This window comes from Aotus nancymaae, unplaced genomic scaffold (assembly GCF_030222135.1).
Source record: "Aotus nancymaae isolate 86718 unplaced genomic scaffold, 86718_ANA_hifiasm-v0.15.2.pri h1tg000062l, whole genome shotgun sequence".
NCBI lineage: Eukaryota > Metazoa > Chordata > Mammalia > Primates > Aotidae > Aotus > Aotus nancymaae.
This window is the reverse complement of record NW_026988476.1, coordinates 22,395,138-22,411,670: the sequence shown is the minus strand read 5'-3', so window position 1 is coordinate 22,411,670 and position 16,533 is coordinate 22,395,138. Positions and strand designations below refer to the sequence as shown.

The 16,533-nt window shown below is 43.0% G+C and overlaps 1 protein-coding gene and 1 pseudogene across 1 annotated transcript; both read right to left on the bottom strand.

The window, feature by feature from the left end:
- Positions 1-443: 443 nt before the first annotated feature.
- PTGER2 (prostaglandin E receptor 2) lies at positions 444-14,768 on the bottom strand. Its single transcript, XM_012451047.3, has 3 exons — positions 14,594-14,768; positions 13,034-13,886; positions 444-1,577 (listed from the first exon to the last, which is right to left on the bottom strand). The coding sequence occupies exons 2-3, from the start codon at positions 13,874-13,876 to the stop codon at positions 1,344-1,346; spliced, it is 1,077 nt and encodes a 358-aa protein (XP_012306470.1). The 5' UTR covers positions 13,877-13,886; positions 14,594-14,768; the 3' UTR covers positions 444-1,343.
- Positions 14,147-16,533, bottom strand: part of LOC105716446 (pumilio homolog 3-like) — a 27,610-nt pseudogene continuing 25,223 nt past the window's right edge.

Genomic DNA, 16,533 nt, shown 5'->3' with positions numbered 1-16,533 from the left:
CATACTGGAAGGGTAAAAACTGAAGGAAAACAGTATCTTCCAATACCAAATATTATTTGCAACCACACTTTAAAAACCTGGCAACCACACTTTACAAATCTGCCAAATTAAATATAATTTTTCCACTTTGATCTCATTTAAAAGATATTATGTTTATATTAATTGCAATATTGTTATTTGAGGAAGTTCATAAAATACTATTCCGTTTTCAAATTTTTGTTTTATAGTTTATTTTGTAACATTTCAGATGAGTCTACACAGTAACTATGATTAAACAGTGCAAATTCACTGAAATATTTTGATGCTGAGTTTACATTTACATGCCAAACATTTAGAAATATATTAAGATATGACTCACTGCTACATGATTTCCCATATAATATGAGTCAAACCGTGTTTCCTAAATAAAATATAGACAGATGAATTTTGGTACAACACAGTCATCTTATAAAGTCTATTTTACTCATGGCCTCAATACCAACATTAAAAGAGTTCCAGTATATCTGAAGAATGAACCAGATTTTTCAGTTTTTAATCCTATTATTTGGCTTTATACATGGCCATGTACATCCTCCCCTGGAAATAGGATAAAGAATATTAATGAGAATTAACTCTCTTGAAACATTTCTATTATTTCTTGTTGACAGAACAAGTCTTCTTGATCACTATTAGCATATGGACATTATAAAATAAATAACCTGACGTATTGACGTGTAGCTCCTGGAGGATGAGTAAACAAAACTGATGTTAACCGAATGACTTCACTCTTGTAAGAGTAACACTGTAGTGATGAGAGAGTACTCCCACATACATAAACATCACAGTAAAAGGTGCCTATGATTTTCAACTTCATTGTTCAAATAAAGGGTTCATTAAGTGATCACAAGACAGCAGGCTTGGTTGCTTCCACATATCGACTTCTAGAGAATACATATGACGTTTAATCTGGTCTGGCTGTACACTGAATGTTTATAATGATAGTAGCAAGATTAAAATAGAAAATACAGTCACTATTTGGGGTTTGAAACAAATTACAAAACCACATGCTTTGTCATTCAACAGGAAAGCTTCAATCAAAAGGCAACTGGATCTTAAATGCAGCCGATTGTTACTCCAAAGGCCAAGTGCCATGCTTATTGAGGGTAGGTTTTATAGCTCCTTCTGACACTACATGAAGTGCCTTATCAGCACATCTGTAGCCTTGACCGCAGCCTAAATGTTTGTATATTCCTTTTTATTAGGGCAGCTTCATTTTGTTTACACACTGTTTTCATTTCTCCAAGGAACCATTTCAAAATGATCTTCCAGATGCTATATAACTAAGAACTTTTAAACTACTGACCTCAGAGGTCAGCCTGTTTACTGGCATTTGACTGTGTAGAACAGGAAGTTTGTGTTGCATCTTGTGTTCTTAATGAAATCCGACAACAAAGGACTGAACGTATCAGTCTCAGAACAGGAGGCCTAAGGATGGCAAAGACCCAAGGGTCAATTATTGAATTAATTGATAAAAATCTAAGAGCCTGGAGGTCCCACTTTTCCTTTCGCGAAGAGGTTTCATTCATATATGCAAAAATCTGTAAAGCAGCAAAGGGGAAAAATGTTAGTTTCACATCGTAGCAGCGGACAGGCTTAGTCCTATATTATGTCTTGAGATTTAAAAGCAAAACCATGTTTTGTCTGTGGTAGTGGTGGGGAATGAAAGGTGGGGAGCAGGAATCTTACCTTTCTTCCTTATGTAAACTGTAACACAATGAACGTATTTTTTCAATGAAAAGCCTGTTCTCTGTGGAATGCAATTAACATTAATACCATGCACAATGTCCTGGTGTCACTGGGAATGGAGAGAAATAAATAAACTTTTCTTGTCACCTGGAATAGAATATTTTAATAATATAAATAACAATAATATTAGTAGCTCCAACGTATCAATAACCTAATATATGTGTCATGAATTGTTCTGGGTACTAAGCCTGCTTTATCTCTACTCCTTATAGAAACCCTGAAAATTATAGATTGTCTCTTTTTAACAGATAGGGAAGTGAACTTCAGGAAAATTAATAAGATGTTAGATTTACTTCCAAATACTAAATCTAATGATCACAATTCAGTGAGACAGGGTCTGCAATGGAGCAGCCTCAGTGGGAGTATGAGTTCTGGCCATTGGACTAGGTTTCAATCCTAGCTCTGTATATAGTTTTGGGACCAATGGCAAGATACTAATAATGAACCTTTGTGCCTCAGTTTCCACATCTTTAAAATGGGTGACAATAATAGCATACCCACTTCATAGAGTTGCTGAAAGGAGGATAAGAAGGGATATGTGTAAGCTACTTAGATCAGTGCTCACATTGTAAGTGTTCCACAGTATTCATTGTTATTAGCTCCATCTTATAAACGCAAACACTGGGGTATAGAAAATTAGATAATTTGCCCAAGTACCCAGGGTTGGTTGGTGGCCAAATTAGGATGCAAATTCTAACTCTCCTGATGGCAGTGCAGTGCTCACTGTGTGCCTCATGCAGGCCTGTATTAGAGCAAAGGCCTCAGAACAATGTCCTGAACACTGGAAAGCTGACACCTCTTTATATGTGAACCAAACTGCTCTACCAGCTCTCAAAGTATTTCTTAGATATTTAGGTAGCAACAGGTATCTGCTCGGTTGGAAGGAATGGAATAGTGCATCGTGATAAAGATCACACTTCCACAGAGCTCACAGAAAAGAGGAAAACAAGGATGGATCACACCTAGCCATTTAAAACCAGTGCTTTATAAGCCTCCAGGGTCTTTCTTACCAATAGCTTTAGAGAGCTATCCCCTATTTTCTTCACTCTCCTTCTACAGAAGAAGGAGCAGCTTGTTTCCTTTCTCCGAGTACTTACTCTGCAGGCGTCTGACAACTGGATATACAAAGCAAATTGCAGAGAAGGCAAAGGGTAGTCAACTTCAGTTTGCTTATGTTAGGACAAGAGCAGGAAGGTTTGGCAGCCATAGGTGTTTATGCCCGAGAATCTTGGCATAGGGAATGGAGAAAACATTTGGCAGATGAGTAAGGAAAAAGAAGAATTGATGGTGGGTTTCCCAGATTATAGAGAGAAGAGGAAAGCTAGGTGAGGAGAGGCAATGGAGCAATAGTTTTGTCAGTTAAACTATTTTGGATGAAAACTATACAGGCTGGTGTATTAAAGGAGTGATTTGGAGGTAAGAAATTCAGGATAATGATGCACATAGATCTACAGATTAAAACACATTAATTATTACATATGCACACACGTGTGTACATGATGTGTAACCGAGCACTTCTGTAGAAAGGGCCCGCAGCTGAGTTGATGATCTAGTTTAGCCAGAGAACATGTTAACACTAAATTGGCCAGCCAAGAAGTACAGAAAAGGCATAGTCTCTAGCGGTGCAGCTTCACACATTAAGATGAGTCAGGATTTTAGGGGAGAATGACCAACACCAGAGTTCCTGAATGTCTTTAGAGCGTGACAGAATAATGAGAAGTGAAAAATGGTTTTAGAGGATGAAGCAATTCTGTACTGTTTCCTTTCCTTTTCATCTACTATGCTGGGTGATTTTGAGAATTGCTTAAAATCTGCACTTCGGGGAGTGACCAGTACTTTGTAGAAGACAGCTCTTTTTTTTTCCCCCAAGACGGAGTCTCTCTGTTGCCCAGGATGGAGTACAGTGGCAGGAACTCGGCTCACTGCAACATCTGCTTCCTGGGTTCAAGCGATTCTCCTGCCTCAGCCTCCCGAGTAGCTGGGATTACAGGTGCCCGCCACCACGACAGGCTAATTTTTATATTTTTAGTAGAGATGGGGTTTCACCATGTTGGCCAGGCTGGATTCAAACTCCTGACTTCAAGTGATCTGCCCGTCTCGGCCTCCCATAGTGCTGGGATTACAGGCGTGAGCCACCACACCTGGCCAGTTCCTTCTTTTATACTTGGAGAAGAGACATACTTCAGTGACCCTCGAAATTCTTGATGTAAGTGTTGTCTTCTACGTCCCCATTTTTTTCTTTTGGTTCTTATCTTTTGCCTAGATTACTATATTTTTGATCTGATGGATGCTGGGATTTAAAAAGATTGTGGTAAAATAAATATAACATAAAATTTACCATTTTGTCATTTTCAGCTATACATTAAATACATTTACATTGTGGTGCAATCATATTGTTTACATTTTCACTTTTCTGCATATTATGTTTTGACATCTTAAATTTTTTTTGGCTGGGGAGAGACTGCTCCTTCTGGGGCTAATTCTTAGAGATAGCGAAGAGTTAGGCTGGGAGCATGTCTTTGATACACAGACTAACCTATTCAGGGCCAGAACTCTTCTATCTAGCCCATACACCCAGAGAAAATATTTATTCCTCTGCTTCAGTCATTCCAGTGCCAGGTACCAGGCAATTAGGGACCACCTCTATAGCTTAGAGCCTGGTGAAATTATTCAAACCAACCAATCCTAAACTGTTTACCCTGCTCTGCCTTTCTTGTGGAAACTCCAATAAAGGCCTGGCCCAGGTCCCCTCCTGCCCCTCTGCCTCCTGACTGAAGCTGATGCCTTTTCATGTGGCCCTGGGTGGTATGCCATATCTATGTTTTCCTGAATGTCTCCTGTGTCTCCTCTTGTGGATGGATGCACTTGACTGCTATAACATAAAAGAAGACAGAATAGCAACCATCACTGCCATCTCCAGAATTTTTTTCATCATCCCAAATTGAAACTCTGTACCCATTAAACAATAACTGCCCATTCTTCTCTCCCTCCAGGCAGTCCTGAGTTTTTTTTGTTGTTGTTGTTGTTGTTTTAGAAACGGGGTTTCACCATGTTAGCCAGGCTGGTCTCAAACTCCTGACCTCAGGTGATCTTCCCGCCTTGGCCTCCCAAAGTGCTGGGATTACAGGCGTGAGCCACAGCACCTGGCCAGTCCTGAGTTTTTAATTAAAAGATATCACAAAGGATATAAGACAATTAATAATATGTCAGTGATATTCTGGAATTCAGTTTCAAGGTTGGTAGAAGTTATCCATCTTTTTGCATGCACTGCCAATATATTTGCTATGAGAAAAATACCAATGAGTCAAGTGAATTTTAATTCTTTAGGGCAGGCTCTCTCTACAGGGCTTTGTTAAGAATGTAGAGCCTGTTGTGACATTTACAAAGTGGCATAGATGAGAATTAGTGCTATTTTAGCATTGTCATGCATAGGAGCAGCCTCCCATAGAAAACTTCATTTTAGCACTGACCAGTGCCACTTTTGAGCTATTTTTCTATCTTTAATGCAACTACTAAGTGGGTTCAGATTTTTAGAGCAAATGAGGACTTTATTTGGCTGATCATTGAAATCACCTGAGGAGATTTAAAAATGGGCTGTGCGCGGTGGCTCATGCCTGTAATCCAGCACTTTGGGAGGCCAAGGTGGATGGGTCACCTGAGGTCAGAAGTTCAAAACTAGCTTGGTCAACATGGTGAAACTCCATCTCTACTAAAAAATACAAAAATTAGCCAGGTGTGGTGGTGGGCACCTGTAATCCCAGCTACTTGGGAGGCTGAGGGGAAGGATTGCTTGAACCTAGGGGCCTGAAGTTGCAATGAGCCGAGATCACACCACTGCACTTCAGCCTGGGTGAGAGAGCGAGACTCCGCCTCAAAATGAATAAATAAATAAATAAATAAATACATAAAAATATTCTGAGGCATTGCTTCCTTCCCCAGAGTCTCCAACTTAATTAGTCTAGGCTGAGACATGGGTATCAGGGTTTGAAAAGTCCTCCAGACAATTTTAATGTGCAGCCAGGGTGTGAGCCATCCCTTTAGAACCTTCTCTAAAACCTGAAATAGTTTAAAATCATTCATTTATTACAGTTAAAAACAGAAGGCCCACTTAGACCTGGTCAATCAAACAAATGACTTTGAGCTTTCAGAATTCATTTCCTGATCATTAATATACAATCCAATTTTCCCTTGGAAATGGAATATCCTAGAGATAGCAGCTAACATTTATTAATGGTGCCAAGCAATTTATAAGGCATATTTTGTTTAATATTTACACAAACCTGCAAAGTATTATTATTCCCATGTTAGAGAGAAGGAAATGAAGGTTTAGTTACTTTGAAGATCAGTTACTTTCACTGTCTGGGTAAGTAGAGAAAATGTGGAGTCAAACTGAAGCCATGGGACACCAAACTTTGCTTTTAGCCACTACACACTCTGCTGCCATCCATTAAAAGCCTATAATGTAAAGCTTCGCATGAAATTCACAAATGTCTGACCACATTATGGGTTTGGAGGAGATTTCTCTTCAAAACTGTCACAAAGGTTTATGGATATCACGGTTCTTGTTTATGGACTGAAAAATCATGGCTATTTCTTTTTGAGATGGAATCTCCTTCTGTCGCCATGCTGGTGTGCAATGGCGCGATCTCGGCTCACTGCAACCTCCGCCTCCTGGGTTCAAGTGATTCTCCTGCCTCAGCCTTCCAAGCAGCTGAGATCACAGGCATGCACCACCACTCCCAGCTAATTTTTGTATTTTTAGTAGAGACAGGGTTTCACCATGTTGGCCAGGATGATCTCAATCTCCTGACCTCGTGATCCGCCAGCCTCAGCCTCCCAAAGTGCTGGGATTACAGGGGTGAACCACCATGCCCGGCCATGGCTATTTCTAAGTAGTTACTTGGCTTTCTCTGGGACTTCTTTTTCCTCCATACTTTTCCACAGCTAAATTGCAAGCATAGATTGTTATATGTTTATCTTCCTTGCCTTGTGCTTCTCAGAACTGGAAATAAAAAAGAAGCTAATGCTAAGGTTTAGACCTCTGGGCCTATTTATTCCAAGATGGTGGCTCGTAACTGACAAAAAGATGGACACTATGAACCATCTACCCAGGACTCATACAAACATGTAAACATAAACTCATATAAGCATTTTGCAAATGATTTCAGACAGAAAATCCATGCACTGTCCATGCAGCACAGGTTATGGACCCAGCTCTAGAGGAACTTTCAGCCTGTTCTAAATGTAGTTATCTGATCCCTGGCCCTTTCCATCATGTATATGTCCCAACTGCAGGGTTCTTAGGTTTAGTTTTCTGTTAGGGGGAATTTTAGGCAGCCAAGTATTCTCAGAAAAATGGAGCTTGGTACACCTCGATAGTATAAACCTGAGCTCAAGGTAAGGACAGGGAGTAGAGGGTCAGAAACTTCAAAACAGGTCAGGAGAAGCCAACTGAGCAGACCAAGTTGCAGATTAACTGGGTCTTAAGCCTCTAGCTGGAAAGAGACCTGTTGATTGCCTTCCTGAAACACTGTCTCACCATTTCTATTCTTTTTGTAAACTTAATACTGTGATTGTTTTTCGATATGCTAAAGAAGAAATATACCATCCCCAGAAGCTGTTTGTCTTTAAGCTGAGGACCTGGCCTAAACCATCTGAGATAGTAGTGAGGACCCACTTGACCGAAGGTGTAGACATAATGCACAAATTCTCTTTTGGGAAAGAACTATGGTTCTTTCTGTTTAAATTTTTAAAACCAGTGTAATTGTGTCTTTATTCAGATCAGCATTCATAATATCAAATGGCAAAGGAGAAAATAGGTCAAGTGAAAACACTTATATAGAGGAACATTCTCTTAAAAGATAATGTGTATTGCGCTCACCTAATTTTTGTATTTTTTTGTAGAGATGGGGTTTCATCATCTTGGCCAGGCTGGTCTTGAACTCCTGACCTCATGATCCACTCGTCTTGGCCTCCCAAAGTGCTGGGATTACAGGCATGAGCACGGTGGCAGCTGCCTGTAATTCCAGCTACTCGGGAGGCTGAGGCAAGAGAATTGCTTGAGCCTGGGAGGCGGAAGTTTCAGTGAGCCAAGATCATGCCACTGCACTCTAGCCTGGGCGACAGAGCAAGACTCCGTCTCAAAAAAAAAAAAAATTAATAATGTATATTAAAACTGTCTCAACAAATCCCCAAACACATCATTATTGATGCTTAAATTATAAAGGACCTTCCAGTTGTTTGTGGAAATCAGCTTAAAATATCATCAGGCAAAGTTCATTGTGGTTATACGTAGAGATTTCTGGAGTTCTTTTTCATTCCTACCAGAAGTATTATATTTTGCATGTATGTAGTCTACCAATGTCAAAGCAGCTTTTCAACCCCCATTCATGTTATATTTTACATAACAAGTACCAGAAATGAACAGGAAACTCTAGTACTGTTTACTTGAGTTTGTTTTGTATTGCAAAGATCAGATTTCCACTAATCAGATTTACCTAGAAGTTATAACCCTAAAGAATTTCTAAAGATGGAGAACTTTTTAGAATGAGTCGATGGTTTACTCTTGAAATTTTAGAACTGAGTAAAAATGCATAAGCACTTTATCCTCATGGCATGTGGAAAGCAGTTTCAAATGGCCAGAAGCGGTCTACTATTAGAAGAGTGGTGAGAAAGGGGCTTGATATGAGTTGGATATGAAGACACAAACAGTATCTGAGGCAAGATAGGGGTCTCTCATATTTCCTGTGTTCTGTTCCATTTTGGGAAGAAAGAAAGTTTCTATTAATCTCTGTAAAATGATGACAATAGTTGATTAGCATAAGGAGGAATTTATTAATTTATACAATATCTCTTTATTGAATAAACAGTTTAGAGTATGTTGTTGGTTCCATGCAGAATTTCATATTGGACAGCCAAAATAATGTCATTTCCCAAACACCACATGGTTTGTGATCACTTAAGAGATGTTTTATGAGTTCCGATGAAAGATTTTATGTGAAGGATAATCTGATTATTTCTTAGTTTAGACCAGAATTTACATTAGCCAATCTCCTAGAATCTGGGTCTCAGTCTTTTATTTCATAGGTCTGTGGAGAAAAGAAAGGGAACCACATAGTTGGCCCTAGCTCAGCTCGCTTGAGCTGACATGAAGAAAAAAGGTCTTCGCCATTTTATTTTTAAAGCTAACTAGTTGGAATTTAGAGGCAAAGTGGTCCAAATATGTATGACATTCTCACAGTTCTCTTATGAAATCCTAGATTAATCTTCTTATCTGTTACACCTGAAATGAGTACTTTCTCTTGGAGAGTGTTGGGGTTAGGTTCGGTGGCTCAGTCTTAAACTGATTAATCTTCTCATCTGTTACACCTGAAATGAGTACTTTCTCTTGGATAGTGTTGGGGTTAGGTTCGGTGGCTCAGTCTTAAACTGCCTGGCTTTGAATGCCAGTTCCACCACCCACTAGCTGTGGGACACGGTGAGTCATTTGCCTCATCTGTTCCATAGAAATCATCTTACTATTTCCTGTGGTGTTGTGAAGATAATGGGTTAATGTAAAAATTAGCATTCAAAAATCTTAGTTATTTTGGAGTTGATAATAATGATATATGAGGTTGAACTTGACTTCGCTTGAGGGCACTGGGCCTTAAAAGAAATTGCTTTTTACAGTTTTACCTCCAAAATTTTGGAAGCCCTAGACTGGCATCTTTGAAGGAAGCAGTAATTCCAACCTGCCCAAACCTGGGACAATGCCTGACATTAGTAGTTCCAGGTTTCTGAATTTACCCATTCCCCTCCTCTCTCTACTACTGGAGTGTTGTGGAATAGACTATGTCCCACCGTGTACAGCTGTCCTTGTTGCAAGTGGTTTGGTCGACTTTTGAGGGACATAGAAAGCAGCTTGTTATCCTGAGGAAGAATTGAGAAGACTTAGGGTAGATCGCTACTATTTCCTGGGACACAAGGAAGAGACTTTCTTGGAATAGCTATTAATAATTCTTTTACATAAGCAACATTTTAAATTGATAATTTCGATACATTGGGTTAAATAAAATATATAATTAAATTAATTTTCTCTGTTTCTTTTTACCTTCTGTTATGTGACTACTAGAAAATTTAAAATTTCATTTGTGGCTTGCATTGTGGTTTCTATCTGATCATGTGCACTCCCTTAGAGAAACAGAAATGTTTCTGAAGGCAACCATAAACCTTTGCTTCTAGAGGTCCCCATTAGGATTTGTGGAAATGATCTTGCCTCAGGTGAGAGATTGGTGTAGGCCACTTCTGATCACAGTTTTAGTGTGGGCCAAGTAGAATAAAAGGACTTGGAGAAAAAAGCAACCTCCCTTGGAGGCACATGCCGAGGATTCTGAACAGCAGAATGTATGAACCAAACAGTAGCCATGAGTTTGAATTTGCTGATAAGCCCTTCAAGAAATAACTTAAATCAAGATAGTACAGCACTTCATAAAGCTTAAAGTGCTATGTAAATGAAAGATGCTAGCAATCATTCTCAATAATCTATTGACAAAATAAAACGCATCAGTGGTCAATATAAATTTTCTTATTAAGAGGTGACAATGCTTCAGATTTCCATTTTGTGTCTAGTTCATCTGGATATGGTGTCAAGGTAGTTCCAAGAAAGGAAGTCAGGGAGGCTGGCTTTCTCATTATGTTCACACTGAGATTTTCTCTGGCTCTTTGGGAATCTCTGCTGTAATATATGCCGAAGCAAAAGTAGAAAATATTTGCTGATAGTGTTAATGCTAAGGGGTGGCTTGGGGGAGCTAAAGCCCCTTCATAGTCTTCATCTGGCCCCCCTAAGCCACAAACAGGAAATCTAAATAAAAATATAGCTTCAAAGCAAAGCTCCCACCCCCTCAAAACTTTTAGCCAGACTTCTATCTCTAAGTCCCTTCTATTTGGCAACTCTGAAGCAGCCCTTAACCTAATATTAACTGAAGGAGGGCAAAAAATTTATATATCTATATCTATATCTCTACACACACACATTTGATTTTACAAAAACATATGGCAGTGATGGAGTTCTCATGATAAAAGGTCAATTTACCTGAAAACAGAGAAACCTGTTGGAAACCACTGCCTTTATTTAAAAAAAAATACAGTTTATGCAGTGGGTCAGCCATGGTCAAAGAGGAGACCTTTTTACTCTTGCTCATGTAGGAAAGAGACTAAAAATCACTTTTGCAAGTCCGTTATCACCCCAAGCCCATTCCCAGGGTATTTAAGTAGTTGGCGGGAGTGGGGGGGGGGGGGTGGGAGATATTTTTATAAATGTACTCACAAATGACCTATAAAACTCTAAGAACTGATATCCTAAATCCTAATTCCCACCACTGTAAGACAGTCTTTCAGGAATAGTTTCTGTTCCCCAAGCTGAACGTAAAGCTGTTTAGTGGAATGTGAAATGCTTTATTTCATAGACATATGTTCTGCATCCTAGTCCTGACCTCCAGAAGCTGATTTAGCTCTTAACATAATCAAAAGCTTCTACCTGTAAAATAAGTCAAAAGAATATAAGCCATGTGGGTTTCTACATCACAGCGTTTCTGTTGCACAAACTCCCGTGCTCAGAGTGGTATGGGAGATGAAGCCTCCCACAGTCAGACTTCATTTTATAAGAGGGCTTCTTTGAATATTCCATCTCATTCCCTCAAAGTTTAACTTACCAATTCAGAACAGTTTCTGCCGTGACAGAGGATGGGGTGGAAGGGTGAGGGCAGTGGGGAGCAGGGAGAAGAGAACATAGCTAAGAAAGGGAGTTAACTGTGCTGGGGTGGAGAGAATCATATTCAGGTTTTTGGGACCCTGTGTCCTTTCCCATCCCGGAGGATGAGCACATGAAGATATAAGAAGCAGTAATGTCCCAGCTACTCAGGAGGCTGAGGCAGGAGAATTGCCTGAACCCAGGAGGCGGAGGTTGCGGTGAGCCGAGATCGCGCCATTGCACTCCAGCCTGGGTAACAAGAGCGAGACTCCGTCTCAAAAAAAAAAAAAAAAAAAAGAAGCAGTAATGGAGGCAGGAGATAGGATAAAGTTACTTCTCTTCCAGCTTTTACAGGTCAGACCTGTTAATAGTAGGCACTGCCCATCTCTTTTCTTTTATCCAAGATTGTGGCAGGTGAGAGTCACTGTTAACTGCTTTGATGCTGCAGCATCAGCCTTGCTCTTCTGAAGATTAGGAAGTGGAGTTGTCACAACTCCCAATTCCTAGCCCCAGTAAGAGGCCAGCACATTCTCAGACATATTTCAGCCTCAGCTAAAAGGTTACACTTTAAGAGGCTCAAACTCACAGCATAATATCATTTAGCAGTTAGTTAGCACCAACTAACTGCTAAAGTTGCCCCAAATCAAGGCAGCACGATGCCAGGACTTGGGCTCCTGTCCTTCAGTTCCCCAGGTAGCCCCACTCTCCCCTTCCTGTGATGGACCAGCCATTCCTGCATGTGACTTTGTATTCATCAAGTGCATGACTTAAGCAGAAGAGCACCTGGGTGTATTTCTGACAGTGACATTAAGAGGGTGTTTTGCAAGAAATGACAAATGCTTAGCAAGGCGTTCCTCCAAACATTTCTTCTAGTTATCATTATAGTTTTAAAATTTTCATGGCCACAAAGAGTTACATTCAAATATATAAATTGGGAAACCTATAAACTAGATGTTTGTTCGACTTTTAAGGCAAATCTCTAAACTTCTGCAACAGGGACCTTTCTCATCTGGGACCATTTTCATTGGCAGCTGGAATGCTTGGGTTGGGTACTACATTTTGCCCTGGCAGGAACAGAAGGCAAGCTGGGTGAGAGATACAGGGCAGCAAACCGCAGCTCCATGTAGTCAGGTTGGAACAGTGACAGCCATCCTAAGGTGGAAGGGGCTGCCTCTTTCTCAGTTACTAAGCCAAGATAGGCAACAGCGAGAAAGGGACTCTGCACGGGACTAGGGTGAGGAGTTTGGCGGGCTTAGCCGAGGCCCAGGACTCCGTTTCGGACGGTCTGTATTACTGTATAAGAAACTCTAGCCTAGCAAGGCCCATAAGCCACGATTGAGGGAGGAAGGAAGTGGGCTAAAGAGGAGAAGTGCATGGGGAAGGCTACAGATCTTTACAAATTAGGACATACTTTTACAAGTTGCAAAAAGTTTGTAGGGCAATGGAAAGGGTGGGGGCATCAGGGGAAACCATGAGAAAGCTGAGCAGAGCCGGGCTGTGGAAACGTAGGGAGTGACTTACCGTGAAAGGAAAGGAGCAGACGGCGAAGGTGATGGTCATGATAGCCAGGAGAATGAGGTGGTCCGTCTCCTCCGTCATGGACACCCTTTCCCCTCTCCTGCGGGCCCCGGGGCCGCACCGGCCACTGCCCAAAAAAGGTCCACAGCGGCTTCTCCGGCTTCGGCGGTGCATGCGGATGAGGTTGAGGATGACACTGAAGTTGCAGGCGAGCACCGCGACGATGAGGAGCAGCAGCAGGGTGGCGTACAGCTGCAGGTAAGCGGTCCGCCCGTGCCGGATGAAGCACCAGGTCCCGGGGCAGTACTGGACGTACTGCCCGTAGTCCAGCAGCGGCAGCGAGCAGAAGAGCAGGGAGACTGCGTAGATGACCGGCAGCACGGCCAGGCCCCCAGAGCGCGAGACGCGGCGCTGGTAGAAGTAGGGGTGCCCGATCGAGAGGTAGCGTTCCAGGGCCATGGCGAAGAGCATGAGCATCGTGGCCAGGCTGAAGAAGGTCATCGCGAAAGCGAAGTAGGTGCACGCGCGGCTCTCGGGCGCCAGTGCCACCAGGGTCTGGTTCCGTGCGTATGAAGCCAGTACCACCGGGCTTATGAGGCAGGTCCCGAGCAGGTCGGTGAACACCAGCTCCGTCACCAGCACGTGGAACAAGGAGAGGGAGCACCTGCGGCCAGCGCTGCACCCCGCGTCCCCCCGCCAGCGGCGCGCCAGCAGCGCCAGCGCCATGAGGTTCCCCAGCACCCCTGCCGAGAACATCGCGGAGCTGATGGCTGGGCTTTCGCCCGGGGGAAGCCACTGTCGCGTCTCGCAGTCCTCGGGCCGGGAGTCGTTGGAGGCATTGCCCATGGTGGGGTGCCTGGAAAAGAGATGTGCCCTCCTTTCCCGGCCTTTACCTGGCAGGAGGAGGGTCTGAGAGTGGGAGCGTTCAGAGACTCAGAGGAAAAAGGGGAGGGGCGGAAATACAGAGTCCCCTTCCCGCACCCAGCGCGCCAACGGCGGCTAGTCCTGGGTCTCCCGCCGCGCGCCGTGTAGTGGCTCGGCTGCTGCATCAGAGCGGCGCTCGAGGCTCCCGCGCCTACCCGCCTACCGGCGCCTGCTGGGGCCTGGAGCCAGAGGCTAGGGGAGTCGTCGTCTCCGCCCCCGCACCATGGCGGGGGGGGGGGCGGGGGGGCAGGCCCACGAGTGCTGGCCAGGCCTTGCAAGTACGAGTGTCCGCGAGCTGCCGGGGAGGCAGGACGCGTCACTCTCGCGGGGGCGTTCCGAGTCCCTAGGGCGCGCCGGAGGAGTCTGAGCACCCACTGGGCGCCGTACTGGGCAGAGGCGTGCGGGGTGCTTGTGTTCGGGAGCTGCCCGCGGCCGGCAGGAGAGGCGTTTCTTGCTTCCTTGGGGTCCGGTACTCCAAGCGCAAGGCAGTCTGACCTCGGCTAGGAAGTGTAAAGCCCCAGCAGAGTGCTGGGAGGGAGTGCAGGAGCACTTGAGGGGTTGGCGCAGAATGCACAGAAGATCGGGGCAATGAGCAAAGCACAATGAGCAAAGCACAATGAGCAAAGCAAAGCAACTCACCGAACAATGAAGTTAGGAGAACCCAATCCCGTGAAATGAGTGGAACAAGGGAATAACAGTCCAAAGACAGCTTGAAGTAAGACCAGTATGTTTTGGTTTGTTTTACCAGTCCCTGGAAGATACACTAAGAGGGTGGGACAAAAATTGGGAGGAAGTGTAAAGCAAGTCTGTTCATCCAAGGAACCAACCCATGCAATGCGCACCACCGAGCGGCCTGTTGCACTGCTGCTTTGATTCGGTTACTAGCATTTCGTCTTTTCCTATGTCAACAGCATAACGGATAACCACTTAAGCAACAATTAAAAAAAAAGAGTGTTTCTTGTAATTGTGCAGAATTTGTTTGTGGATACAACGTGAAAACCATTGCACATCACTGTTCTGTCCTGAAGCTCAGTCTTGTAAGAAAATGTTGATATTTTGTTTAGCTGCTTATCTTTACATGTTCTGTTAACCACATAGTATCCATCCGGAAAGACTTGTTCCTAGCAGTGTATTGGTAAGTGTCCAGTTTCAGACTGGAGCTGACAATAATGGTTTCCTACCACATATTGTGATAATTGCAGAGTCATGAAAATGGGCTGATGTTTAGCACAAAACAAAACAAAATCCAGTTTGGCAGACAACATGGGTAACTGTGTTCTATAAGAAGTCACATTCACTTGGGGAAGGGAGGCTGACTGGGAAGTGAAGGCTCTGCATAGGGAACTGGCAAGAAAGACGGTCATCACGTGGGAGGAGGGAAAGATTGCCGGCTGAAGAGCCTGTCTTGCTACAGCCTGCTTACTCTCCACGAATATTTTTTACCTTTGATGATTCTGGCCTGGGGATTGGAATGTGGAGTTGGCGATGGCGGGGGCGGGGAAGTCCCACTAGAACAAGCATAATTTACTGGGTCGCTTGCAAAGTTTACAGGCCTATTTTCACATATCAGCAGCCACTACCTCAATCCCGAAACTTCGCATGGCATGGATTCCTAAGAAAGAGGATCTTAACTCCTACAGTTTTTCTTTCAAGCTGTAAACTCTGCAGGTCAGTAACAACTCATCGCCAATCTTTGCCATTCATCTCTGACTATTCCCCTACTCCAACTTTCCCCCATCTCAACCCAAGCAATGGGGAAACATTAAATTTAAATCAGAAGTGTTTCTTAATAGGAAAACACTATGAGTCTGGTTTATAGCATAATTCTGCACTGCAGTTTTACTATTTAATAAGGGATTTTAGATTCACTGAATTTTCACAGTGCTTATTTTCCAAATGTTTTTATACCTTTTTAATTTTCATAAGTCCCCTCACAACAAAAACCTACTACTGAAACTTTCCTCTATATTTCTCTCTAGCTTTTCTTTGGATGGGTACCTGGCGGCAGGCCTGCCACTGGTTTTTATGATTACCAGAGCAAGAGTGCAATTGAAGGTCCCCTTATCTTCCTAAACCCTGACTCAGTCTTGCATCCACAAGGAGACTTGCACAGAAATATGAGGGCAGTATAGTTCTTGATAAGCAAGCTGTATCCCAAAAGCCACCTCTTGGTCCTGGAAATATGCACCTCATACATGCAGTTGACCCTTAAATGGATGGACTTAGGGAAGATGCCTGATCAAGCCCTAGAAGTGAGCTATAGGATCAGCATTTGAGTGGGAAATTTCATGATCTCAAGTACCTGGAAGGTGGTCTACAATGGAGGGGGAATGGGGTCTGGGTGAGTAGTGCCCTGAGGGTGTCTCACCTGTGGTGAGGTATGTGACAAGAGGAAGACTAGAGAAGGTCCTATAAATCTTGGGGGACCGATGTCCTATTAACTACTGTGTTGCTCAGCATTACATGTTCAGATTACTCCTTTTAATTGCTTCCAGAATTTGGACAGAATACATACATACATATGTGTGTGTGTGTGTGTGTGTGCATGCGTGTGTATGTGTGTGTGTTTGGTTTAACAG